The sequence below is a fragment of the Momordica charantia genome (genome assembly GCF_013281855.1).
Source record: "Momordica charantia cultivar OHB3-1 chromosome 10 unlocalized genomic scaffold, Mcharantia_2.0 BLBB01000010.1, whole genome shotgun sequence".
Taxonomy (NCBI): domain Eukaryota; kingdom Viridiplantae; phylum Streptophyta; class Magnoliopsida; order Cucurbitales; family Cucurbitaceae; genus Momordica; species Momordica charantia.
The window spans coordinates 2,031,771-2,059,733 of NW_028275158.1; the positions used below are offsets into that span (position 1 = coordinate 2,031,771).

A 27,963-nucleotide genomic window follows, 5' to 3' on the forward strand; every position below is an offset into this window, starting at 1 on the left:
TAAATTCTTCGCCCTCTTCCTCTTCCTTGACAGCATCATTTTCTTTTCATCATTACTTATTGTTTGTTAGCTTCCTTCCTAGTTGGGTTCCAACGAATTTTGTGAATAGTGAGTTTTTTAAAATTAAAATTTCCAATTTTTTATGATATATGTAGTACGTTTGTTATCAAAGGAAGTTTAAGATGACCATCTAAAAAACATAACATAACAAAGCATATTTTGTTGGATTTTCTGTAGGAGAGAAACTTAACAAAAACTTACTCAAGGAAGATTTAGGACGATTTTGTTACAAATTCAACAAAATTTGCGAACAATCTCCTTAGAAAAAGATTTATTTGGTGATTGAACTCTCATATTTCTTCATTTTTAGTTTTGATTAGATCATCTTCTTATTATTATTTTTTTTAATTTTTAGGTTTCTACCCTATGTAAAAAGAAACCATATGCTTTCAAGAGATGTGAAAAACTTACCAATGAATTTTTACATAAACAAGCATAATTTTTTTAAAAATAAATAACAAAAAACAAAATAGTTTTGGATAGAGAAATAGTTATAAAACCACGCCATTATGCATAGTCAAACGGGAGGAAGAAAATATCCAACACCAACGCCCTGCTAAAGTTTCTAAACCATATAACAAGAAGCTCAGCCAAAGCATTGCTTCAGCCTCAGCCGACACAAAACTCCGAATACTTACTACAACAGAAATAACCATCTTATTTATTTAGTACCTTTGGCTGGCTTGATTTGGCTACTTGTTGTCTAATGTCCCATGGCCAAAAGAGTACAACAATGCCAATGCCAATACCAATATTTAGTGCCCGTGGGGCTTCTCGGAATCCTCTAGACTGGTAGGTCGGAACCAAGCCTTCTCCTCCTCCACCGCGTAGCTGCCACCATTGGCTGCTTTTGCAGCAGCGGCAGTAGGGTGGTCGGTGACCGGCCCAAAGACGCCGGTTTGAGGATGAGGAGCCCAGTATTTATCAGGTTGAGGCTGAATCACCTCATCTGGGACTATGCTTGGCCGAGCTTGCTCGTCTGGGTTCTTGTCATACACTGAGGTGTGGGCAGCCCTCCTGTTTCAGGTTTCAATTCTCTATCCCATAAATATTCCATACAAAATAAAATAAAATAAAAACAATATGATATAGATATACTAACAAAATAGTGGCGCAACCCAATGTAAATATATGGTTTTTGATGTTTTATGACATACCTAACACTTAAATTTTATTTTGAATCTTAAATTTTTTAGTTCTTGAGATTTATTTCTAAAAACTATTAAAAAGAAACCTAATATAGACCTGTGTATTGGTTAACTTGTGTAATTATATACATAAATAAATAATAGCAGACAGGCCTTAGCTTCTAGAATAGATTTAAATTTATGAGTAATAATTATTGATAGATTAATCAGAGAACAAATAATTCTTAAATAAAGCTTGATGGCGTAAACGAGAGTATTGGAAAGTTAAACCAAAATGGATTTACATTTATGAGAAATAATTAATGAAAAGGACTAAAATAGTGTATAGATAAAGTTTAAAGATTGAAATAAAACCCTTTTCAAAAAGTAAAAACATCGAAGCAAAACAGGTTTAAGTTTATAAAAGTAACAAGAAAGAGTAAAGTAATTCTTAAAGATTGAACAAAAATACTAAAAGATCAAGAGAGTAAACTGAATTTTCAATAGTTTTAAAGTACGAAATACAAATAAAGTTTTAGGATAAAATAAGATCTAATTTTATAATTTAATAATAATATGATTGACATTGCAATAATAACCAACAGTTCCAAATGATAAAAACAGCAGAGTCCCACCTACCACGTGGTGGTTCGTATTCCACCCAGCAACTTGATGAAAGTCGCATCAAAAATGCTTTTCAAGTTATTTCCTTTCCCAATAAATAAATAAAAGCACTAAGATTTAAGATTGGGGAGCATGAATTTTGTAATTTATTTAATACGACAACAATATTTTTAGTCAGGTTTTCATTGAATCTCTGACTTTTTTGTTAACATCTATATTTAAAAATTGTTTGGAAGGCACACTAAATATCAACTAAATATGGTTAATTATTGTTCAACTTCCTTTTATTTTTCTCTCTCTTTTTGAGAAGAATATTGTTCAACTTCTGGTATGTATACTGCTTATAAAGTATCTTGTTATCAATGAAATATTCAGTTTTACTCTTAAAAAATAAAAAGTTTCCAATCAGATCTTTGTTTAATATTTCCTTTAAGAATAAATAAAGAAATGACGACGTGGAATCCATTCAGCTAATGTTATTTAAATGATAAAAATCTGATCACTTACCTGCTCTAGAAACTATTGGTTAAAAAGTACACTTCTTGTTTTTAACTCTTGGATCGGATAGGGTTGATTGAATTTTCTTGATCCAATAGTGTAAAATAAATATTTAATATTTGAAACAGATCAATTCAAAGAAAATGGTATTTAAAAATACCAAACCACTATCTTTTTGTTAAATTTCAAGAATTTTCTTCTTTGAAAAATAAAATTTCAAGAACATTGTTAAAAAAGGACTCGTTTGAAAAATATTGACACTATTAGAATGCTAACCAAACTTTCAAAAAACATTAAGCACAAATTATGAGAAATGGTATATAAACCTAAAAGAAAAAAAAAGTGACGTATTGAGCCGTAAATATAAACAAATTTGCAGAAGAAACCAATAATAGTAACAATCACTCTCAATAATTCAAGACAAATATCACATCATTTGGACCCACTTCAACCAAATAAGAGTAGTCTAGAGATGTTAACTTCCAAGGCAAAATTTATCAGACAAAGCTAACGTGAAAAGGAATCATGCTTATTCAATACAGCGAAGGCAATAAGAGATATTTTGAAGACTTACTAGAGAGAGATGTTTGAGAAAGTTGTGGAAAGAAATGACGGAGATTATCAAGGATCCCACATTAACAAGAAAAAGCATCTTACAATTGTTTATAATAAACATGGATTACTACTTTCATTTCTATGTATATTGATATGATAGCATAGTCCAAAAATTTAGTTTTAAGATGAAACACTGTAAATATTGATAGGGATGAGTGTGGAATATCCATAAATCAAGGAAGAAAGCTGCCATAATATGGTTGATAAGAAGGAAACTAGCAATACTTCAAATCTATATCAAATGATTATTTAAGAATTGAATATTATTTTTTTAACATGAATCCAATTGATTATTAGGAGGTAGCTATGATGCAACAGCCTTTTATATATATAATAATTTTTCGTAGGATATCTAGTGATCAACGAATTCCTATCCCATATATCTGGGGATCAACCAGTGGACCTTACTGGATAAGTAAGATAAGAGCCAGCTAGCTCCCTTGATGCAAACAAATTTGATTATGTTACACATGTTCCACTTTGACATGAAAGCAGCAGACATAAAATAGACAAGGAAGTATTCCAGCACTACTCTAAATGGGGAATTTTTCTTATATATGTTATTACAACCCATTTTTAGCGAAATCAGATGATTTCATTCTATGCAGGATTTTTAAATAAAGTAAAAAAATAAAGAGTGGCGTGATTAAGTGTGAACAAATGTATAATTAAAATATTTTAAATTTATATTATAAATTTTCTAAAGACAAAGCCTATGGATTGTTCGAAAATAAAGTCCAGAGATAGTTTTCCTTTTCAAAAAGTGAAAAACACAATTATGCACAGAAGTTACATAAGGCAGAATTATTCACTTATAATTATTTTCAGTTTTGTACTTAATTTAAATGTAATATTTTGAAATTAATACAGAGAAGAAATAAATGAAAGCGCACAGCAAAAAAAAAATTGTTCAACAATTTTTTAAATAAAATCAGAGCAGAAATCAATTCTAGAAAATTAGTTTGAAAAACAACTTTGAAAATACAACAAAACAAACTAAACCAAACAACCTATGACTTACGAGGTTAAAGATACCACATTGAAAAAATAAGAAACCTAACAACAATTTATATTATAAATTAATTACCCTCTCATTACCATTTAATTTTAAAATATAACTTCATCAATATTAATATTTAACTATACAATAAATTTTTTAATACGAATAACTACTTATCGTCGTTTGAATCTTTTTTGGTTTGTTTATATTGGCCTTTAAGTTTACTAGATGTGGGATTTTGAAAAAGCCACGTGGTATCGGATGTACATGAAAAATATCTCAATAGGGATGATGTAGGAGACCAGATGTGTGAAGCTAAGGCTATCCTATCCCATCACAGGCCCTATTGTTTTCTATTAAAGTCAAACCGTCCCGAGCCACCGTGGGAGGGGACACAAAAGGCTCTCTCTCTCTCTCTCTCTCTCTCTCTCTCTCTCTCTCTCTCTCTCTCTCTCTCTCTCTATTATTTGAATTAACTTAGAACTTTTAACTCTAATGTTTATAGCCATATACATCATTAAAATAATTAATTATTATTTCTTTCTTTTTAAATATCAAAACTATGTCAAGTAATTAACAGGAAATCTGGCGACTAATTGTTTTATTTGATTTATAAATAAGCATAATTGATATAAAATTGATTAACCTAATTATTAAGCTTAATTCAAATTAATTAACATTAAAATTATTAACCCACAAAATATCAAATATAGACATTTACTATTTGGGTATCTTTTTTTTAAATGGAATTTAGGTATCATATTTACATAACTTGTAAACAAGCGACTTCTTTTAAGGTAATTTAATGTGAATATATTTAATAAGGAAGATGTAGAATGGAAATAGTTTGAGTGAGCTAAAGTCACCTAATATATATTTATTAAGTTTTGTTTTTAAGTATATATATTTACTAAAGTCAGCAGAACTTGATAACTTGTACTATCTTGAAATTAAAAAGAATTCAAATTTGGACAAATGGCGCCAATCTAACTATTTGACGGCCCAAACGTCCACAAAACAAAGTAATGTTTTTATTATCCAGTCAACAAAGAAGTTATGAGGTTTCCAAATAAATATGGATTCAAACCAGACGTGTCTTACTTTTCTTTTTTTAAAAAATTAATAGTCTAAAGTTGAATGGAGTAACAATCGGCTAATTAATATAAACTAAACTTTATCCTCAAGGAAATTAGCAAAATAAGTTTTGAACCATCTTATAATAAAATTTGATATTTATCATAAAAAATTTAAGAATTTTGATATTTAGCTCTACCATTACACAGAGAATATACAACTGAAATGCAGGGAGTTTAACCTTGTAGGCTTTTAGTGTATAATCTGGCTACTGCATCAATAAAGATCCTACTGCACATGTGTGAAAACTAAAGGAGGATTTGAAGTTCGGAATTATTTCTTTCAAAAAAAAAAAAAAAGAAAAGAAAAACCTACATTTGGAATTTTGTAGTACCGTGATAGGGATAGGTATGAGATTCAAATGACCTTTTAAAGCAAGAATGAAAAAAAGCTTAGAATATCAAATGTTTTTGTTTGTGATATAGGTTCAAATTTTCAAGATTCGTCTTTCGAATATTTTACTATGTTGACTTTCGAATTAAATAATATTTCAAACCATAGTTAATTATAATTAATGAATGTTAAAATCTTCATATTGTTGAATTTTTGCTACAATTAAACTGAAATAATTATAAAGCCAAAAGGCATTGAATATATGATAGGTATAGCACTCCAAAGTCTTTTCACCAAAATTTTACAACTCTTTCTATAAGAGGTCATTTGTTTCTGCATAACAGAAAGTACTATTATGTCTCAGTTTAATTTTTTAAACATAGACATATAATAGTAACTAAATTCAGAAAGCAAGATTACTAAGTAAAATTTAAAAAATCATTCTAATAAACAGAGAATTTGAAATCAAGTAGAGTAAATTAGTAAAATAATAATAATATTAATGAAAATTAAGTACAATAAGTTAATAAATTAATTAAATATGAAGAAAAATAAATTAGTTATTTAATTTTAATATTAATGACTTTTTAATTTTCGCTGTCATATAATCTAAAAGCAATCAAAACAATTACCTAAAGAGCACAAAATAGGCGTACGCCAGATCACCTCCACCTCTTCTCCAAATTTTATCAGAGGAATAGGAATTGACCTTCTCTAATTCCAAGTTATCTTAAGCGGTATCGACTTATGAACAGCGTGAATGAAATGAACAAACACTGTATAAAAAAATTTGACAAAACTTCCAAATTTTTTTAACAAAAAGCAAAGAAAAAAAAAGAAGCATATATAGAATGATGGAGAATATATTTTCTAAGCGAGTTAAGCGAAATATAGGCTAAATAGCATACGGCCGGAAGATCGGATGACGAATTAGAATCCTGAAACCTTTTCTGGAGAAGATTAAAGCCGAAATCAGAAGGAACCGAGAAAAGTCATATGTTCAAAAGAAGAGCAGGGAGCGACGGAAGAGAAAACCTAATCTCACATATTGAAGAAGTTCATCTGATATATTTGTCAGTGTGAAGTCGTTAAAAAAGCAATCAGCGTGAAGACGAAGAAATGCAACAACACAGAACAACTTTTCAGAGAAAATTTCCGCAACAAGAATGCAATCAGCTATCTACCAGAAGATAACGAAACAAAAAAAGAAGCAGCAGCATCTAGATAAACGAACATTCGCACAAGAACAAAACGAATTAAGAGAAGAAGAAAAAGTACCTGAACTTGGGAGCAGAGGAAGAGATCGCGGAGTTGCGAAGTGGATCGCTGGTCCAGATCTGGTTCGTGATTCGTTTCCCCAAGCCGGCGATCGCTCCTGCGCTCCTCGAATTAGCGGCCATACAATTCACGCTTGAAGAGAGCGAATAAAACGATGAAACCAGAAAAATCCCGAAGCAGAGAAAAAGCGTGAGAGATAATGAAGAAGAAGAAAACGGGGAATTAATTGCTTTTTGATTCTCAGCTTCGAATCATTCCTGGCATATCCACTTCTTTTATAGTGCAGCAGTACGGCGTCGTCTTGATCAGCCAAAAGCCGACAAAAGCCTTCGCTTTTTTTAACGCAACTTGCATTCTCCGTCCGTTCCGTCCGCACCTACTTCGCATCCCGCGTACGGAATTTCCCCCTCGTTTTTTATTGGACCACGTGGCGGCCGTTTATTCACGGTCGTTGCATTTTCTTTTTTATTGTTTTTGCAAAGTGGTCGTCGCATCTACCTCCACTGCAACCACCTCCGATGCCGTCATTTAACGGGTTCCGTCTTTTCTATTTTAATTATATATTTTGTTTCTTTCGCTAAAATAATGTCACGTGATAAGATTTGAGACTGCTGAATATCGAATATTTAAATCTTATATTATTTTAATAACCATAATGTACTTGTACTGTTTGAAATAATTACTAAATTTCCCATTTCTTCACTTTATTTAATTTTGTGTTGTCCGCTTTTGTTATTGAAAAAAAGAAATCCCATTTCTTAAAAAAGTTATCGAATATAATTATACAGTTTGATCTTTTTAAATATAAAATTTATTATTATAATTAATAAAGAAACTCGTTTTAAATGTGATAAAGTAGATTGAATTTTGAATTACATGTGGTTTACTGATTTCTTAATTATATGGGAAAAATGATAAAGAGGTGTGGATTTGAAGCATTACTGAGATATTAATAATTTTTATATATCATGACGAACTACTGTTAATTAATTGACTTAGAGTTAACTTATTCGGAATATTTAAAAGTTAATGAAAAAACAACCATTTTTAATTGCATTTTCTATTTTCCACTCATTTGTGATAATTCAATGAATATTGTTTGTACAACAAATGTTATTCATGGTATACCTAGAAAGCTGGTTGGTTGAGCGAGCTAGATGAATAAGAGCCCGTTGAAAAATTACTTGAAAGAAGGACCAGTATAAGAAGACAAACACTCCGACGTTTAAGTTTAGTTTTAGAGTTCAATTTTAATATTGAAATCAAATTAGAATGCGTGGGAACGAGTATCTAGGACGATATGGCGGTATGTCCACTCTCTGCACGTAGTAGGGTCGTTTGACGCTTCCAACAAATATATATCAAACTGTGTATTAAAGAACTATATTCAAATAGTTTTACCCGTTTTATTTGTAAATTGCAATGAGTATGTAACTTTCATTTTTTTTTGAAGAAAAATACGTTTTTAACTTGTTCAAGAAAACAAATAGGATATTTGTATTATAATTATAATTTTTAAGAATAATAATTCAAATAATCAAATTAATCCAATCCATAGTGTACGAATCCTAATTTTTGTATTAAAAAATTTAAAATGAATGGACTATGGAATGGGCCGCAATAATGGGCTAAAGATGGATATAGCACTCATAAGTCATAAGAGTGTCCAACACTTGAGATTTTTTTTATTTTTTTTATTTAGTAATTGTTTTTGGGATTTTACATATATCCTGTAAAATTGAAAAATATTTGTAAGTTTTTAACTTTAAAAAAGGTCTAAAGACAAAATTGATAATTCCTAAAACTTGTCTAAAACGCTGGATGCTTATGGTATTTTTGCGGTTTCCATTTATGCCCTTCATCATTATTATCAAACACAAAATTAACACAACTTTACAATAATGCAATTCACTGGTCCCAACTAAAAGATTAAAGCATTTCAAGTCAATCATAATCGTGTCATAGCCGTAAGGGGCATAAAAGGAAGGAAAATACTTGACTTCTTAACCGTAAGGAGCAACCTTATCCTCACAACTATTAAATATTTGACAACTAAGAATTATAAATGAAAAAAATCCTCGACCTTTCTAGAAAAGATTGAGTAGTTATCAATTTTTCAACCGTGGTCAGGAGAAGATTTGGTAAAAGGAACAGCAAAAAGAATATAATTTGAAGCCACCATATGAAGGGTAATATTGACATATTGATTATAAATTGACTTGAAAATGATAATATTTTCTAATTTTGTCCACTCAATTGAGTTTAAGACCATGGTGTATTTTAAGTATTTTTGCTTTCTTCAATTTCTATGGTCATTTGGTTGAGTGATTTTTAAAATGTAGTAAAACAAATTTCACGATGAAATCTTGAACTTCTTACCTATGGAAAAAGAAGTAGGATGTGTGTTAACCATTGAATTTAAACTCACGTTGGCTACTATTGTATCATACAGTGTACTGAATAATGGTTTCTTGATGAAAGTATTATAAACTACGCTCTCTAAATATTAGATGTTTAATTTCTCATTTTTTTAGTTCAACATGTTGGGGAGGAGATTCGAACTCACAACCTCTTAATTTGAGTATATGTCAATTATCGTTGAGTTATGCTTATTTTGACGATGTTCAAATTCTTATTCCACTCGCTAGAATAAAAAAATATAATATACACCAACCTCACCTTATTTCTGTATATTTTCAGATACAAACAAATAAACAAACTTTTGTTTAAACAATAAATTTCTACAGTTAACATTACCAAAACACAGCCCTTCTTTCCTTCTATACAATTGCATGTCTCTCTCCCTCTCATGCACATACAACAACTCAAAGAAATAAAAAGCCATGCAATTATTTTTTTCATCTCTCTCTCAACTCTCCCATGGCATCCTCCATATTTCTCATATTTCTCACACTACTTTCCATCACCCACAAATCCGCCGGCACCGGCGGTCTGAGCCTGGAACTAATCCGCAACGACTCTCCAAAATCCGCCTTCTTCCGCCGCCGCCCCTCCTCCCAAGCTTGCCCGGAGACCGCCCAGTCGACAATAACGCCGGATAACAGCCAGTTTCTGGTGAAACTGGCCGTCGGAACACCGCCGAGAGACGTGTTCGCAATTCTCGACACCGGCAGCGATCTCTTCTGGACTCAATGCCTCCCCTGTGCGAATTGCTACCCACAAACAAATCCCATTTTCGATCCCTCGAGATCGGAGAGCTTCCGGGAGCTGCCGTGCCCAGCGGCGCTGTGCCACCTGCAGGGCTCCGGGGCGGTGTGCTCCGGCGGCGGCGCGTGTGGGTACAGCTACGGGTACGGAGGGGGGCTGACGGAGGGGAATTTGGCGACGGAAACGGTGGCCGTGAGTTCGAGACTTGGAGAGAGGGTTTGGCCGTTTCAGAACGTCGTGTTTGGTTGTGGTCATAATAACAGCGGCGGTTTTAATCAGAATGAAATGGGATTGATTGGCTTTGGTAGAGGACCCGTTTCCTTCATTTCTCAGGTAAATTTTTTGTTTTTGTTTTTGTTTTTGTTTTTTCTTTTAATCACTACGATTTCTAGCAAAACAAAGAATAAAATTTGATGCTTTTTAATTTTTTCTGAAAAATAGAAAAAATAGTAACCTAAGTTTTCTTTTTATTTTATTTTATTTTTTTTTGCAAAACTAATAAGAAAAATAGCGGGTATAAAATTTAATAAGAAAAATTTCATTCCATAGCATAATTTTAATAAGTAATTTTTTTAAATATCTTTTTTAACGTAACGTAATATTGATTTTTAACGTGTTTTCATTTAAATTTTACTATTTTGTTTTGGTTCTAAACTTTTTGATATATTTGAAAATAAATGTTTATTTTATGATATTTATGTAATTTTCAAAAAAAAAAATAATAATAAAATGAATTACTGTCTATGGAATTGGTAGGGTGTATCAGTTTGTATGAGACTTCTGATTTCATCAAATTAGAATTAAATTTGGATGAGACTTTATCTTAAAGTTTAATGAATGTTGAAATTTTTACTTGCTTTGGTTTGAAGAATGGTTAAGAGAAAAAAGTATTTCGATGGTGTTTAATGAATTTTAAAGCATTTTTTTTTTGTAAGATTAAATTGATGGATCCAGGGAAATATAACTCTAGAGCTATTTTTTTTGAGAGATTTGTTCAATGGTTCGTCTGGTATATTTTGGTCATGCTTAATTTTGTACCATGTTTATTTGTTTGTTTTTTTTAACCTAATTAAGTGAAAATTGCAATACATTTGTCTAAGTATAGGTATCAATTTGAAATTGATACACTTTGTGAATTTCATCCATATAAATTGGTTTTTTCTTTAAATTAATTATATTATAAATTATGATTAGTAAATACATAAAAATATATATATATATATATATACTTGTTATTAATTTTTAAAATATTTTTTAATATTTATAATTATTTTTTTTAAAATAACAGTATGAATTTCTTAAAATTATTCAACTTAAAGTGAAGTGATAACTAACAATAATTCTACGATAACTATTTCTTATAATTCCATGATTTTTTCCTCTAAATGTATTCATAATATTTGGATTTGGAATTCTCACCCTTGTGCTGATTGAATCAAAGTTCATAACATGTTATTTATTTTCCTTTTTTTAGTACATGATATTCGAACTCACGTTATTCTGGTTGAACAAAGGTATTTTTATTTTTATTTGTTGAACTATATTCATAGGTTGGCAATAGCTATGTTATTTATTTTTTCTAAATTTGTTTTTTTAATGAGAACTATGTTACTTGTCAATAATAATAACAATAATGATGATGGATGAATAAAAACAAACCTAGTTTAAAGTTTATAAAAGTAATTGAAATTTTGTATATATTGAGAAATTAATAATTATGTACTGTTTATTTAGTCTTTATAAGTTATTGTTAATCTAAACATATTATATATGTACCAAAAAGATTAGATGTTGGAAGCACCACTTCTTGAAATTAACAAAAAAGAAAAAAGAAAAGAAAAAGTAGATAATTTTAAGAAATACTGTCTATTAAAATGACGAGTTTATTATATTCTTATTGAAATAATTGTTTTATTTAATCATAATTTTCAAAATCCAAATTAAAGTCCACGTATTCACAGATAGGCCCATCCATAGGCGGCAGAAAGTTCTCCCACTGCCTGATGCCATTCAACACCGACCCGAGAATTTCAAGCAGCCTCCAACTGGGGTCGGGTTCGGAAGTTCGGGGCCCCGGAGTCATCACGATCCAACTGGTTCCCACGCCCGACCCGACGTTCTACGCTCTCACCCTCACCGGAATCAGCGTCGGAAAAACCTTCCTCCCGTACAGTTCGTCGGGACCGGCGGCGCAGGGGAACGTGATTCTCGATTCCGGCACGCCGCCAACTCTCCTCCCGGAGGATTTTTACAGCCGTTTCGCCGCCGAGGTGCGGCGGCGGATCCGGTGGCGGCCGGTCGGAGCGGGTCTTTGCTACAGAAATGTGAGGAGGTTCGCGGCGCCGCCGGTGACTCTGCACTTCGACGGCGGAGTGGAGTTGCCGCTGAGTACGGTTCAGACGTTCATCCGGAATCGAGATGGGTCGTTTTGCTTCGCTGTGGCAGGAATTTCCGGCACCGGCGGGATCATCGGAAACTTTATGCTGGCGAATTTTTTGGTTGGGTATGATATTGACGAGATGACGGTCTCGTTTAAGAAAGCTGATTGCACTAAAATTGGTTGACAAAATTTAAGCTTGTTTTTTGCTTTATATATGTACTAACATTTTGGGCAATTTTCTATGAAAATAATGCACATTATTGTTTAAGTCTTGTGGTTGACTTATGACTTATTGGTATATATACACCTTGCTCCAACTTCATTAGTCCATACAATTAGGGTTCTTCTTTCTTCAGAATATTGATAAATTGATTCAAACAAAAGAGAATGAATTTGATAATTTTTTTTTCTCTCGAAACATTTAGTCCACTGATATATTAACATCACTGACATGTCAATCAAATAAATTTGAGTAGAAAAAATTGTAATTGATTTATTGATTTCTATTCATATTTTATATCAAGAAGAAATCCAAAAAAATCTATAAAACTAATAAATATTAGGCAGAAATCAATTTATACCCCCATAGACTATAAAACAATATTTGTATTAATCAAAACTTAAACTTTCATAAGGAAAAATAAATTATTTATACTATCTTGGGTTATGATTGAAAATAGTTAATAAACAATTCTCACATAAGTATAGGCTTTTTAAAGGTGAGATTAACGAAATAATAAAAAGAAATGCTAAAATCAAGTGGAGAAAGAAAAAAACGGTAAACATGTGCGAAAATGTCTTCTGAACATGCTATATTAATAAAGAATAGGTGGACATTATTTATTTTCTTTTTCCAAACTCAACTTTGATGTATAAAATAAAAAAATAAAAAAAGAAGAAGAAAGAGGAAGTTTTGTAAATGGTAAATTAGTTGGGATAAAAACATATTCATTCTTTTTTTAACTCACAAACTTTTTACATTAATCAGTTAAGTTATGTTGGATTTGGTGAGTTAAAACTTGTTTGAAGCAAACATGGGGATTAATTTCAACATGCTGAAGTTGCAGTAAATAGTACAGCAAAACAAGTTCAATTTGTTGCAAACATTACATAAACATTCTAAATTTGTAGATATAGTTAACAAATTGAAAATAATGAAATAATCTTGATAGATATATTAATCTATTAGTGACTATGCCACTAATAATAGTATATCAATACTTGATAGACTGTATCAATATAGTCTATTAATAGTATAATATATTCGCTGAAATATTTAATTCCACGTCACATCCAAATTATCTATCTCACCATCTACCATGTCTCTTACGACTACCTTTGGTTCTATGGTTTCTCAAGAGAAGCGATAACAATTTATGATGGTGACAAAGAACTAATTTTTTGATCGAAAATGTATACGATTTATATTTGGATTTGTAAATCTTCACTTAAATTGTGGAATAGTAAATATAATTCTGTGTGCAAGTTTTTTTTTATTTTTAGGACAACAATATGTATAAACGAAGGTTTAAATGTATGATAATAAATTCTTAACCAATTGAGTTATGTTTAGATTATGTCAGTTAAAAATATAGATTGTATTTTTTAAAAAAATATGGTAAGTGCCCGTACCAACTTAAAAAGAGATTGAATGGATTGAAAAACTATTCTAAATGGAATGAAATAAATTAATGTTAGATATTATTTTGTTAAGCGAATACGAGTGTTTCAGAATATTATCTCCCCCTAAAATCTAGAAGTTTGAATCCTAATTCCTACCTTTGATTGAATTAAAAAAATACATATATATATTATATATTTTTTTTTGAAATAGATTGAACTAAAAAAAAAATGTACTAAAAAAAAAACTAAAAAAATATGATTTAGTTTCAATTTAAATCCAGACGAGGGCAACTATTCATCTCCAGAAGCCTGAAAATATTTCCTTTTCTGATTCGCCAAAGACTTATTTTTCTTCTTTCTCAAGTTCTCAACCAAAAAACAATTGTCAGCGACAGCGGGAAAAGGAAAGAAGAAGAAGAAGAAGAACTTTTTTCTGCGTTTGATGGCAAACCACGCAAGCGAAGGGCGGCGGAGTGGTCTCCGGCGCCGGAATCTTCCTTCACCGGCGAGAACGAACCGGCCGTCGCATTTTTTCAGGATAATATTCCCCTCTTCCATTCGGGACAAAAAGCTGGTAATGGTGATTTTCCCCTCATTTTATTTCATCGAAATCCTTAGTTTCCTGTTTGGTTCCAGAGAAAGTTTCCGTTTTCATTGTTTCAAAACATCTTTTGATCGCTTTGGTATTTTGTTTAGGCTCTGTTTCGATTGCTTTAACTTTTTCTGTTTCTTTTTTTTTTTCACTCTCTCACAAACGATGCAGAAATCAGGGCGGAGACAGAAAATTTTCAAAGGGAGGGACAAGATTTTATGTTCTAACTTTTTTTTTTAAATGATTTTTCTCAATGAAAAGTTGGGTTCCTCATTAACAAAAAAAAAAAAAATAAATAAAAAAATCCTTCTTTGCTCTGCCCCTGTAGTCTGTATAATGTGGATTTTGTTGCTCTTATTACTCATGACATGATGACTTGGTTTCATAGAACAATGTAGGTAAGTTTTAGGCTTGATTTGAGGATTTCTTAAGTAACCTTTTGACTTGTCTCACAAGCAATTCGATTTTTTTTTTCTTTTTATACCTGGGAGTCAACTCACCTACTCGGGGATCCACGCCCGCCACTAGGTTCGGACCTGAGAAACACCAAAGACTTTTGGTATTAAGCTCATTGGAAGATTTGAACCTTGAGATCTCTAAATTCTGAACTCTTGCCAACTGGACTGACCCTCAGAACCTCAGACAATTTGATTCTGGAAACAAAGCAATTTGATTTACAGTTTTTTGTTTTCAAATAAAATCTGAATATGAATCTCTCTTCCTACAGGAGATGCCCAAAAATTTTGTTATGATGTTTGGCCAAGAATTATCTTCCAATGCTTTAATAACTGTGCCAAATGGTGGTGTTTGGCAAGTGGGGTTGGAGAAAGCCAATGGCCAAATATGGTTTTGTGATGGTTGGAGCAAGTTTATTGATTATTACTCCATAGATTGTGGCTTCTTGTTGGTCTTCAGATATGGGGGACATTCCACCTTTCAAGTTCTTATTTTTGACACAACTACTTCTGAGATCCAATATCCACATGATGATGGAATGGATCTTGGAGATGCAGTTCAAATATCTGGTGATTCTGTGGCTCCAATCTCTTCTTCTTGTGGCTATTCCGATCGACACATCGAGGATGGAAGTTCGTATCGGGAACATGCTCCAAAGAAAACTTCTTGTAGTTCGAGGCTTGAGAATGATGTGTCTGAAAATTCATTGGAGTCATATGATGTAGGAACTCGAAAGAAATCGAAAAGAAAGTTGGAAATTCTTAGCTGTGGGATCAAGAGAAAGAGCAAAAGGTGTAAAGTTGAGGAGCATGACAAGGTGGAAGATTTTGATGTGAAGAAAAATGATTCGAGGTAAGTTCTACATTCAACTTACATATAACTTTTTTTGTTGTTTAGCTAAGTGGTTTCAGCTCAGAGAGTGATTCAAAGTTCTTATGGCATGGAATGACACGAGATAGATCCTTCAAAGAAATTAGTCAATTCTCATTTAGAATCCTTCCGATCTACTCTTTTTCTTATTTTAAGATTAGTCTTTTGTCTCTGTATTTTTACAAAAGATGTCAGAGTGGCTACTTATTCCCTAAACAGATCTTCCTACATCTATATATAAGCTTTGGTTTATAAAATATATGCAAGAAGCACTTCAGAGATGACTTAGAACCTTAGTTTCATTATCTAATGATTTTTTTCCATTGGTTTAATTTGATTTGGTATCCGACGAAAATTGATGGTTAAACTAGCATATCAGTTTATAAAAGAGTATAATACTCGAACGAAACTCGAATGCTAATGAGAAATCTTTATTCGTTTACAGACAAAAGCTGCCTTCTCAAACCCGAATCAAAACATCCGATGGACAGGAGATGGCGATACGTGCAGCCACCAAGAAGCTCAAGACCAAGAATCCTTCATTCATGGTGATCATGCAGAAGAGAAACATAGAGAAAACTTATGTGGTGAAGCTTCTATACTCTTTCTCTGCAGTTAGTACATTGGCAAATGAATTTTGCTCAATATCAGTTTGGCCAATCTTTCAAACTTGCTTTCTGTGCAGTACATTCCTTCCAGTTTTTCCAACAAGTATTTGAGTAGCAAGGACGAAATCATCGAACTTCAGGCCGGTTTCGAGGGGCGAAAATGGGAGATTTACTGCTACGGTACGGGAAGGACGTCGAAGAGAATGGGAAGAGGATGGAGGGAGTTTTCAAGGGAAAACAATCTGAGAGCTGGAGATGTGATTGTGTTTGAGCTTGTTGAGAGGAGCAGGATCAATGTGCTGGATTTTACTGTGTTTTCTTCAGCTGAAAAATGAAGCAAACCAAGTGACTTGAACTTGTGGTGTACTGATTTTGTAGTTTTGGCTGTAAATACTTGAACAAACCACATGGTCTGATCTGGAGGCATAGTTTTGGGGAGGGTATTTAGGGTATTTTGCTCCGATGAGGCTGCATTTGCTTGTCGAGAATTGGTATCATCCTCTCTCGTTTCTATTGTTGACTTTTAGAACTCGCGGACACAGTAGTACGACCTATAGTGCTCAAGATGGTTATTGTTGGCATTTTATCACGAACAAGAATCAGATGACAGATTCTTACAAGGAAAAAGGTAAATAATTCTATTTTGAATTTTTTATAATTACTTTCTTGTATGATCTCATATGTAATTCAAATGGAGTGACGTTTAAAGGAGTGAGTAGATCAAACAAAAATAAATATCAAACTTGAACATAATTCAACTAATTAAGATATATAACTTTGACTAAAAAACAAGAGACAAACTCTCACTTCCACATGTTAAAAAAATTAATCAAATGAAATTCTAATATACCTTTTTTTTATGATTTCAAAATAACTTTAGTATACTTATTTGATTGATTTAAAAAATGATGGATCATTAACATCTTAAATTCAATCAACAAAATCAATTTCAGTTTAGTTATAAAAATGTTCAAATGCCACCTACAAAATAAAATTTACTAGAAAAAGTGCATAAATTTGGCCAAAACAAAATTTAGAGCCGTTTTTATTTTGGAAATACATGAGAAAGACATTAAAATTTGAATAATTTTTTTGCTTACAACTAATGCTGATACTAAAAACTTTAATTAACGGGAAAAAGAAAAACTTACCCTTAAATACCATTAAATATTCGAAAACTCATTATTTTTTTGATTAAATATTTCTCTCTTAATGGTTAAATATTTAATGGAATTAAGAAAAAGTTCCTCCTTAATTTTAAGGAGCTCAAAGTTTAATAGTATTTGACAAATTCTTCTTTAATACTATTAAATATGTGACAAATTTATTATTATTTTTGTTTATACCTCAATGCATATCTCCCCAGTATAATTCAACAAATATAGTTATTTCTCTAAATATTGTAATTATTTAATAAAATTAAAATTTTGAAGGACGAATATTATTAGGACTATATTGTAATTTTGTCCTAGTTAGTTGGGTATTAGTTGTACAGTTTATTCCTACACTTGTATATATATTGGCTACGTGTTATTGAATAAAAATAAGCCAAATATTATTTACTCTCAGTTTCAATATGGTATCAGATTTTCTCTGAGAGGTTCCACTTCCCACCGCCATGGTTGACGAAACCATTGTTCCTCCGCTTGATACTTCTTCGACAGATGCAGGAAATTCTTCGTCTACAAATGTCGGTGACGGTATTTCTGTTCTTGAGAATTATTCCAATCCATATTATCTTCATCACTCGGATAATACCAGTCTTGTTCTTGTTTCTGATCTTTTAAATGAGAACAATTATACCTCATGGAGTCGGTCTATGCTGATTGCACTCACTGTGAAGAACAAGTTAGGTTTCGTCGATGGATCGCTTCCTCGTCCTTCTGGTGCTCAACTCAATTCTTGGAAGATCTGCAACAATGTTGTAATTGCTTGGCTCCTTAATTCTCTTTCTAAAGAAATTTCTGCGAGCGTATTGTTTTCCGATTCGGCTAGGGAGATCTGGCTTGATCTTCAAGAGCGCTATCAACGCAAGAATAGGCCTCGAATTTTTCAATTGCGGCGTGAATTATCCAATCTGTCTCAAGATCAACTATCTCTGAGCGCGTATTACACGAAATTGAAGACGCTGTGGAACGAACTTGATTCATATCGTCCTTGTTCATGTGGACGGTGTACTTGCGGCGGCGTCAAACATTTGATCAATTACTTTCAAACCGAGTATGTCATGGCTTTCTTGATGGGCTTAAATGAGTCGTTTAATCAGGTTCGTGCTCAACTCTTGCTCATGGAGCCTGAACCGACTATTAATCGTGCTTTTTCGTTGGTTGCTCAAGAGGTTGAACAACGAACTTCTCTTGCTACTGCTTCATCTGCTTTTGCTTCTTCAATTCCTGCAGCCTTTTTGGCGCGCACCTCAGCCTCTTCGAACAATACTCGTGCTTCGTCACAACCTCGCCGAAAAGAGAGGCCTTATTGTACTCACTGTCATCTCCAGGGTCACACAGTTGATAGATGTTATAAACTACATGGTTATCCTCCCGGTTTTCGTTCTACTTCGAAGAGTACCAATTCTTCTTCGAAATCGCCCATCGATGCCACAAATCAGTCGGCAACTACTTCTTCAGTTGCTTCTTCGTCCAATGCTGATTCGTTGAGTAATTACAATGCTGATCAATTCCAAGGGCTTTTGACTTTTCTGCAGTCTCATTTGGCATCCATGAAGCCAACATCCGATTCTGGTGCCTCTTCTTCCAGTCATGTGGCAGGTACTTGCTCCCTTGTTAATCAAGTTCCTTGGTCTTATTGTTGGGTTCTTGACTCAGGGGCATCATCGCATATCTGTTTTTCTCGTGATATGTTTACTTCTCTGCTGCCTATATCTAGTATTTCAGTCACTTTGCCAAATAATTCTCGGATTAATGTTGAGTTTATTGGAGATATTCAGATTAATCAACACATTACTCTTAAGAGAGTGTTGTATATACCTTCTTTTCGGTTCAACCTGCTCTCTGTGAGTGCCTTGGCTGCTAACTTGGATGTTAATGTTCAGTTTAATGCTAATACATGTCTCATCCAGGCCAAGTCCTCTTTGAAGACGATTGGCAAGGCTGAGCTCTGGAATGGTTTATATCTTCTGCGTGCAGATGCTTCTCGGTTTGCTCATTCCAATTTGCTACAACATGATTTGTTGCCTGTCTGTAGTGTAAATTCTGTTTCTGATTTTAGTAAGTGGCATGATAGACTTGGCCACCCTTCTGATAATCACATGTTAGCATTAAAGGATATCTTACCTATTGATGCTTCTCGTGTTTCTTCTCTGCGATCATGTGTTATTTGTCCTTTATCAAAGCAGAAACAGTTATCTTTTCATGCTCACAATCATATAGCTGATATGCCTTTTGATTTACTTCATTGTGATATTTGGGGGCCATTTCGTGAGCCTACATATTCTGGTTATAAGTATTTTCTCACCTTAGTTGATGATCATTCTCGATACACATGGATTTTTATGTTGAGGCAAAAGTCTGACGTTCTTAGGCTCATTCCCCAGTTTTTTAAATATGTTGAAAATCAATTTGGTGCTACTATCAAGCAGTTTCGGTCGGATAATGCTCCAGAACTTTCGTTTACTGAGTTTTTTGCTTCTAAGGACGTCATACATCAATTTTCTTGTGTTGCTCGCCCTGAACAGAACTCGGTTGTTGAAAGAAAACATCAGCACTTGCTCAATGTGGCTCGATCATTGTATTTTCAGTCTAGAGTGCCTCTTTCTTTTTGGGGTGATTGTATTTTGACAGCAGCTTTTTTAATCAATCGGACTCCATCACCTTTTATTTCTTGGCAGACTCCTTATCATCGTCTATTTCATAAAGATCCTGATTATTCTCATCTTCGAGTGTTTGGATCCTTATGTTTTGCTTCCACACTCTCGTCAGGACATTCTAAGTTTTGTCCACGAGCCACTCCTGCTATATTTGTTGGTTATCCTCCAGGGATGAAGGCTTTCCGTTTATTTGATATAGTTCAGAAGAAGTTTTTTATCTCAAGGGATGTCACTTTATATGAACATATTTTCCCTTTCCATGAAGTTAATCTTCATACTGACATAGAGGACCCTTTTCCTCACTTGGTTCTTCCCAAGTCGTTTGATTTTTCTGGGCAAGGTCCTATAACCTCGGTTGGTTCTTCATCTGATGCATCTCCTGTTATCCCTGATGTTTCTCCTGATATTGGTGTTTGTGATGGTGGTACTGGTGTTTTATCACCGAATGGTTCTGCTCCAATCGAGGCCTCCACTGTTGATGTTGTTAATACAGGAGAATCGTCTATTGTAGCTACTGATTTGCCTTCCATCCCTGGTGCTAATGTCCCGGTTTCTTCCAGTTTAGTTGTGCCTCGTCGGTCTTCAAGATCTATCAAGCCGCCAACATACTTGAAAGACTATCATTGTAGTCTTCTTAATGCTGAGCCTATACCACAGTCTTCTACTAGCCATCCTCTACACCATTTTATTTCATATAATAGCCTTTCTCCTACCTATAGGTCTTTTGCCCTGAATGTTTCCTTACATACTGAACCCCAATTTTATCATCAAGCGGTTCCTCATGCTCATTGGCGTGAGGCTATGCATGCTGAATTGCAAGCTATGGAAGCAAACAAAACATGGACTGTTGTTCCATTGCCTTCTCATTCTCATAATATTGGCTGTAAATGGGTGTATAAGATAAAGCATAAATCTGATGGGACTATTGAACGGTATAAGGCGCGCCTTGTCGCAAAAGGATATACTCAACAGGAAGGGTTGGATTATATCGAAACTTTCTCTCCGGTTGCCAAATTGGTTACTGTAAAAGTTATTTTGACAATGGCTATTTCTTTTAATTGGCCCCTAGTTCAACTTGATGTTAACAATGCGTTTCTACATGGAGATCTTTTTGAAGATGTTTACATGGATATCCCTCTCGGTTATAAGCATTCTATGGTTGCTTCTCAGGGGGAGCGCCTTGTTTGTAAACTTCACAAATCCATATATGGATTAAAACATGCCTCTCGTCAATGGTTTGATAAGTTTTCACATGCTTTGCTTGTTTTGGGTTTTGTTCAAACAAAGTCTGATTATTCTTTGTTTGTTCGTGGTCAAGGTCGTCGTTTTATCGCGCTTCTAGTTTATGTGGATGATATAATCATTACTGAAGCTTCCGCATCTGATATTGTTGTTCTTAAGAAGCATCTTGATGCTACCTTTCGGTTAAAGGATCTGGGATCCCTTCGATATTTCCTCGGATTGGAATTAGCGCGTTCTGCTCAAGGCATTTTTCTTTCTCAGCGCAACTATGTTCTTCATATTCTTGAAGACACTGGTTTCCTCGGTTGTAGGCATGCTTTGGTCCCTATGGATCCGAATGTTCGTTTATGTGCTGATGATGGTGCTGTGCTTGCTGATTCTACTTCTTATCGTCGTTTAATTGGGCGACTTCTTTATCTTACAGTATCTCGGCCTGACATTACTTTTGCTGTGCATAAATTGAGTCAATATGTGGCTCGTCCTTGTCAGTCACACTTGAATGCTGCTTACTATCTGTTGCGTTATTTGAAAGGAACTTCTGGTCAAGGCATTTTGCTTCAACCTACTACCTCTTTTCATATACGTGCGTTCACTGATTCTGACTGGGGTGCTTGTTTAGACTCCCGTCGTTCTGTTTCAGGTTTTTGTATATTTCTTGGTACTTCTCTTATCTCTTGGAAGTCCAAAAAGCAGGCTACTGTTGCTCGTTCTTCAGCTGAGGCGGAGTACAGGGCTATGGCTGTTGCTGCTAGTGAAATCGTGTGGGTGCAGTCTTTACTTCGTGACTTGCAGATTCGTGAGTCTTCGCCTGCTGTTCTTTTCTGTGATAATACTGCTGCTGTACATATTGCCACCAACCCGATTTTTCATGAACGTACAAAACACATTGAGCTGGATTGCCACTTTGTGCGGGACAAGGTTCTTGATGGTTCGCTTAAACTTCTACCCATCAGAACTCATCTCCAGCTTGTTGATATATTCACTAAGGCCTTACCTTTCTCATCGTTTTCTGTTTTGTTGTCCAAGATGGGCATTGTTAATCTTCATTGTCCATCTTGAGGGGAGTATTAGGACTATATTGTAATTTTGTCCTAGTTAGTTGGGTATTAGTTGTACAGTTTATTCCTCTGTACATAGACTTGTATATATATTGACTACGTGTTATTGAATAAAAATAAGCCAAATATTATTTACTCTCAGTTTCAATAAATATGACTTTTCCATCTACAAAATGGTAATGGCTGATGACTGCTTGGTAGGTTGATTCTGAGGACCCATTAAGAATAAATAAGTCACTTTCAAATGTGAGAATTTAAATAGGTTGATATTGAGGACCCACTAAGAACGAATAAGTCACTTTCGAATGTGGGAATTTAAATAGAGCTTTTATTTTTTAAATAATGCTTCTTTTTTTTAAGCAGTATAATACGTTAAAATAGAGATGTAATTTAAGCAGTTGAGATAAATTTTTTTTACAAAGTAAATATATTAAAAAAAAAAGAAAAAAGAGAGGATCTCATAACAAAGCACATGATTCAAAAGGAGAAAACAAATTCAATAAGTTTTTTTTTCTTTACTACAAATTCAATAAGTTTAGACAATAACAATTAACTCTTTATTATTATAAAAATGACTAGCATCTCTAAATTATTTTTAATTATTTATTCTATGTGAAAAGAAATGATGGAGTAAAATTAGATTTTTTTTTAAAATACATTATAAGAAAGAAATATTTACTATTTAAAAAAATGAACATCCACATTAAATAGAAATGAGAGTTAGACTTACATTACATGTTATAAAAATCGATTAAATATTTTTCTATAGACTATAGAATGACTTTGACTAGTTATATCTCAAACCAAGAGATTATGAATTCAAATCCCCTACCCAACATATTGTTGTAAAAAAAAGACTTTGACTAGCTTAGCAATTTTGACAAAATCAAATTATTTAAGTTTTTTTTTTTTTCAATATTAAATTTTTCTCAACCGCAAGTGAAAACATGAATGTTAGAGATTACTCTTTTTTTTTTTTTTAAGAATAAATGTTAGAGAGTACTCTTGTGGCATGTTCTCAATTGTTATGTTAGCGCAGCCATAAAATTAATTTTATAGATGTATAAGATTAGCACTTTATTAATTATATTAACCACATAAAATAAATCAAGTACAATTTATCTAAAAGAGTCACTGATAAGGAGACGCCGCATAGCGGCATATGAAAATATCTTGCGAGAACACGTCAATATTTAAAGTAGGTGGTCAAAGAGCATCAGATTAGTGTGGAGCGCACGGGAAGAGGAAGGCTGAGCACACCGACCACTCACAATGCAAACAGAGGTGTCTCTTCTTTCTCCTCACAAAGACCATACTTTTTTTTTGTCTGGGGCACCTGAAATCCTGGTTCTACAATCAGTTCTACGTACAATAATGTGTTGAACTACTTCAACAAGTCTGCGAGAACTTCGTGTCATGGCTGCTCCACTTCATTGCAGTCTCATGAAACTTTGTTGCCTTCCTACGCGGGAAAAGAATTGGTGATGTGCGACTATAAACTGAAGAGGAGCAAGATCCGAACTCGATGGCTGCTACTAACAACATGATGGTCACGCATGAGACCACTTCGATGTTGAGTTGGGGGATCGACAAACTCACCCAGTAGGCGTTTGAAACGAAATATCGAGAGGGATCCCATGCCCCCGATTGGTTGTCTTTCCTCTTTGTCTCTCTCCCTCTCCTCCTTACATAAAGGGAAAAGAAACCTGAATCGAGTTAAGTCAATTTTCATAATTATTTGTGAGAATTTGACACGCACTCCCAAGCAAAAATATATCATCGAGATTATTGCTCTCTTACTCTACTTGATTCATACATGTTTGCTTTCAAATTAAGTTTTAAAGTATTAGAATGCATTCGACATGGTATCATGCTGGACTTCTATGTTTAAGTTATCCAGAATAAGATATACGAAATATTTCCATGACATCTCAGGAAATCAGCATCAATCGTCACAATCGCTCTATAGATTTGTTAGCTAGGATCATTTGGTTGGTTAAATCATTTACGAATTCAGATTAAAAAAAAAAACAAATTTATAATCCAACCAAAATTTGGGGCTAAAATTGATTCCTACTGAACGAATTTGTTTTTTTTTTTCCGTTTCCTTTTGGTATTAATTTTGAATAACAATTAATTTAAAACAACTCTTTTTAGGGCAAAACAACAATTTATTTAAGAAGGTAAAATGATTACCTAGTACTTCCTTTTATTTATTTAATTGAAATTTTTATTTTTTTGAAGTCAAATGTCAATTTTGATTTCGCAATCGACTTGGACTTCTCGTCCCATCAGCGGCTCAGCGCAGCCATCAAGGCAAATACGACGTCGTATGACCGCCACATCATCCCGATTCCCGATCGAGTCCAAAGCCCTTCTCAGACGCGACGTCAAATTTCAGCACCTGCCATTTTCTTCACAACTAACTTCTTTACGACTGTACCACGGTTTCCTCGCCCACCGAAATCTCGACCTTAACCTCGAAGTTTCATCAAATCTCGACGGTTCTTTCTCCCCGAGAATCGTCAGAGGCCGTCGACGGCGGCGAAGATGGAGAGGAAGGCTGTGGCGGTCTGCTCTGTGGTTGCTTTTTTGGGGCTTTTGGTGGTCGCCACTGGATTCGCCGCTGAGGGCACGCGGATCAAGGTGAAGATGCTTCTTCTTTACTTAGATTTATGTTCGTTTTTCTGAGATTGATTGTCTGATATTTCTTCGGTTGATTTTCTGTTTGGTTGATGAGAAAATTTGTGTAAAAGAAAGTGAAGGAAAAGGTTGCTGAAAGTTGTGCTTATGAACAGAGATTTTTATGGTGTAATTTGAAGTTCTGATTGAAAAAAGTTGTTGGTGAATTAAAAACACAGATTTATGGCTTTGTTTTTTTTGGCCGCTTCTTTTTATCTTTACTTGTTTCCCAAGCTCTACTCTGAATCGATCTTCTTCTTCCTTTTTAAATTTTTTTTTTCTCATTTATATCAGAAAACAAATGAGAATGCTGATTTGACTGATGTATTGGGGGAAATTATGTCAAATTTTGTTCTACTGTTTTTTTTTATTAATTTATTTAATTAGCAATAATTGAGAATGCTGATTTGGATCAAATAAAGCAAATTATTTTTGCTTTTGTCTTTTTGTTTTTTCCTGCAAGTGATCCAAACTTCCAATTACATGCAAGTGATCCAAGTAATAACTAGAGTCGGTTTGATAATGATTTTGTTTTTTATTTTTTATTTTAAATAATTAAACAAATTTACTGATAATTTTGGTTAAAATATAGTCTTTGTTCTCTTAAACTTTCCTCATTTTAAATATGGTCCCTACAACTAAAAGAAAAGAAAAAGTTCGTTTAATCCCACACATTTTATTAAGTTACCAATTCTGTTCATGTCATTAAGAGAATTAAGCCTAACTGGTCTTATGATTATGAATCCCAACCTTTTTTTTTTAATCTTATCATTAGATGAGAACCTTGCAGTTTAGACTTAGTTTCTAATCTAATGATCTTAATCATCATTGGCTTTTTTCTTCTTTCCTTGATCTATGTTGATGTTGATTTCAAATTCTTCTGGACGAGAGACTCTGTTTCTAGGTGGTGTCCTTTAGTTGGGCTGTTTTTTTTTATGCCTCATATATTTTGTTCATTTCTCTAAATGAAATAGCGGTTTCTCATTAGAAAAAACATTTCTTTCGAATGCTACGATCCCACGGACAAAGTTTGATAAGTTGGCTTTTCATTTGGCAGCTTAGTCAAGTTATTCAAGTCACTCCTAATACGTGCACATATCCCCGGAGTCCAGCGTTGGGGCTTGGTTTGGCAGCAGCTCTATCACTTTTGGTTGCTCAGTTAACGATAAATGTTTCGACAGGTTGCATTTGTTGCATACGGGGGCCTCGGCCTCCCGCTTCTAAATGGAGAACAACCGTGGTCTGCTTCGTGATTTCCTGGTAATTTTCGGCCCTTTTCTCCTCATCAGAGTTTGCATTTAGTTGATGGTTTGATGCTTTCTATTACATCATGAGAGATATTATATGAATTTGAAGGAACCTTACTCTTGGTCGAATTGAAGGTTGCATTACTGTCAAATACTATCTGCTCTTGTATTGGGGTTGACTTAATTAGTTATTTCGAATTCTCGTCAGGTTCTCTATGGTCTGAATTTCTGTTATGACATTGTTCGTTATTACATAACCTTCTTTATGTTAGCTTTTAGACGGTTCCGCTGTTTTTGTTCTCTGCATTGTTAAAATTATGAAAGTTATGACCGTTAGGTTTATCGAAAATCTTGGCCTGGAGAAGAGACTTCCCTAACCTCAATCATCACAGAGGAAAGGATTGAACCATTGTTCTTGGCAAAATCTTTTGATTGATTTAATCCAACAACTAAAAGAAAGATCGATACCTTAAGTTCCTTTCTTGAAATTGAATGAACAGAGATTTTCCTTGTACTGTGTACTCCTCCATTGTGGATTCGTGTTTGTGGGAAAACTCAAGTTTGAGGCTTTGAGCAACCAGATACTTCCTTCTCTGTACCATTAACTTAATTTTTTCTGCAGGTTTACGTTCATCATAGCATTCCTCCTGTTGCTCACCGGTGCTGCGCTGAATGACCGACGCGGTGAAGAAAGCTACTATTTCGGTTACTACGAGTGCTACGTTCTGAAACCGGGGGTTTTTGCTGTCGCGACCATTTTGGCCACTGCAAGTATAGTGCTGGGACTGTTCTATTACCTCATATTGAACTCTGCAAAAAATAATCCTACAGTGTGGGGCAATCCTTCAGTTCCTCCTCAAGCAAACATTGCAATGGGGCAGCCTCAATTCCCTCCCCCTCCTCCTCCTCAACAGAGATCTGGAGACCCCGTTTTCGTTCACGAAGACACGTATATGAGACGACAGTACACATGACCAGTACGCACCCGTTCGGGCAAACCATGTAACTCATATTGCTGGATTACTGTATTTTTGAAACCACGCATTGAAGGTGATCAAATATGTTGGGTCTTATAGAAAGTAGCCGTTTGAACATGTATAGGCTCTCTCATAGAGGAACTGAATTGAAATTTGTTTCCCTTTCATCCGACGGAAGCAAATTAGTTGTAATGTAATAAAATGTATATCCACCGTTGATTTGATTTGATTTTTTTTTTACTTTTCTTTTTTGGCTTTACTCGAATAAAACCTTCGACTTGATTACTGAGATGAGGCCCACATGACTTGCAGAGTAGTTGAAGAATGTCGGATTTTTTTTTTTTTGAGTATAGAAGAATGTTGGATTTGATTATTGGGATAAAATATTTATATATTTTTTCTATAATGAAACATACTGATAATACTCTTTACATGTAAATATATATTTTTTATTTTCTATAATTATAATTTTAGAAAATCATACTATTAGAAAATGTATTGATACTTGATCCCTTAGACAGAATAAAATCATACCTACTGAAAAAAAGAAATCATAAATTTTTGT

General features: G+C 33.7%; 4 protein-coding genes across 4 annotated transcripts; 3 read left to right on the forward strand and 1 right to left on the reverse strand.

Annotated features, from left to right (window-relative positions):
- Window positions 1-548: 548 nt before the first annotated feature.
- On the reverse strand, window positions 549-6,924 carry LOC111011456 (late embryogenesis abundant protein At5g17165). The gene is made up of 2 exons (XM_022285209.2): window positions 6,670-6,924; window positions 549-1,077 (listed from the first exon to the last, which is right to left on the reverse strand). The coding sequence occupies exons 1-2, from the start codon at window positions 6,789-6,791 to the stop codon at window positions 816-818; spliced, it is 384 nt and encodes a 127-aa protein (XP_022140901.1). The 5' UTR covers window positions 6,792-6,924; the 3' UTR covers window positions 549-815.
- A 2,537-nt stretch (window positions 6,925-9,461) lies between these two features.
- On the forward strand, window positions 9,462-12,523 carry LOC111011455 (aspartic proteinase CDR1-like). Its single transcript, XM_022285208.2, has 2 exons — window positions 9,462-10,170; window positions 11,799-12,523. Exons 1-2 carry the CDS (start codon window positions 9,550-9,552, stop codon window positions 12,399-12,401), a joined length of 1,224 nt encoding a protein of 407 aa, XP_022140900.1. The 5' UTR covers window positions 9,462-9,549; the 3' UTR covers window positions 12,402-12,523.
- A 2,641-nt stretch (window positions 12,524-15,164) lies between these two features.
- On the forward strand, window positions 15,165-16,894 carry LOC111011585 (B3 domain-containing transcription factor VRN1-like). Its single transcript, XM_022285420.2, has 3 exons — window positions 15,165-15,740; window positions 16,204-16,345; window positions 16,444-16,894. Exons 1-3 carry the CDS (start codon window positions 15,181-15,183, stop codon window positions 16,699-16,701), a joined length of 960 nt encoding a protein of 319 aa, XP_022141112.2. The 5' UTR covers window positions 15,165-15,180; the 3' UTR covers window positions 16,702-16,894.
- Window positions 16,895-24,859: 7,965 nt separating this feature from the next.
- On the forward strand, window positions 24,860-27,622 carry LOC111011403 (protein MODIFYING WALL LIGNIN-1). Its single transcript, XM_022285138.2, has 3 exons — window positions 24,860-25,138; window positions 26,232-26,434; window positions 27,044-27,622. The coding sequence occupies exons 1-3, from the start codon at window positions 25,043-25,045 to the stop codon at window positions 27,393-27,395; spliced, it is 651 nt and encodes a 216-aa protein (XP_022140830.1). The 5' UTR covers window positions 24,860-25,042; the 3' UTR covers window positions 27,396-27,622.
- The last annotated feature ends 341 nt before the right edge of the window (window positions 27,623-27,963 follow it).

What these genes read in the sequence shown, in the direction of transcription:
- LOC111011456 (XM_022285209.2), bottom strand. Translation starts at nt 6,791, where the DNA reads ATGGCCGCTAATTCGAGGAGCGCAGGAGCGATCGCCGGCTTGGGGAAA. An exon ending in TCCTCTGCTCCCAAGTTCAG is followed by an intron (nt 1,078 to 6,669) that starts GTACTTTTTCTT and finishes AACCTGAAACAG; the next exon opens with GAGGGCTGCCCACACCTCAG.
- LOC111011455 (XM_022285208.2), top strand. Translation starts at nt 9,550, where the DNA reads ATGGCATCCTCCATATTTCTCATATTTCTCACACTACTTTCCATCACC. An exon ending in CCGTTTCCTTCATTTCTCAG is followed by an intron (nt 10,171 to 11,798) that starts GTAAATTTTTTG and finishes ACGTATTCACAG; the next exon opens with ATAGGCCCATCCATAGGCGG.
- LOC111011585 (XM_022285420.2), top strand. Translation starts at nt 15,181, where the DNA reads ATGATGTTTGGCCAAGAATTATCTTCCAATGCTTTAATAACTGTGCCA. An exon ending in GTGAAGAAAAATGATTCGAG is followed by an intron (nt 15,741 to 16,203) that starts GTAAGTTCTACA and finishes ATTCGTTTACAG; the next exon opens with ACAAAAGCTGCCTTCTCAAA. An exon ending in ACATAGAGAAAACTTATGTG is followed by an intron (nt 16,346 to 16,443) that starts GTGAAGCTTCTA and finishes CTTTCTGTGCAG; the next exon opens with TACATTCCTTCCAGTTTTTC.
- LOC111011403 (XM_022285138.2), top strand. Translation starts at nt 25,043, where the DNA reads ATGGAGAGGAAGGCTGTGGCGGTCTGCTCTGTGGTTGCTTTTTTGGGG. An exon ending in CTGAGGGCACGCGGATCAAG is followed by an intron (nt 25,139 to 26,231) that starts GTGAAGATGCTT and finishes TTCATTTGGCAG; the next exon opens with CTTAGTCAAGTTATTCAAGT. An exon ending in GTCTGCTTCGTGATTTCCTG is followed by an intron (nt 26,435 to 27,043) that starts GTAATTTTCGGC and finishes TTTTTTCTGCAG; the next exon opens with GTTTACGTTCATCATAGCAT.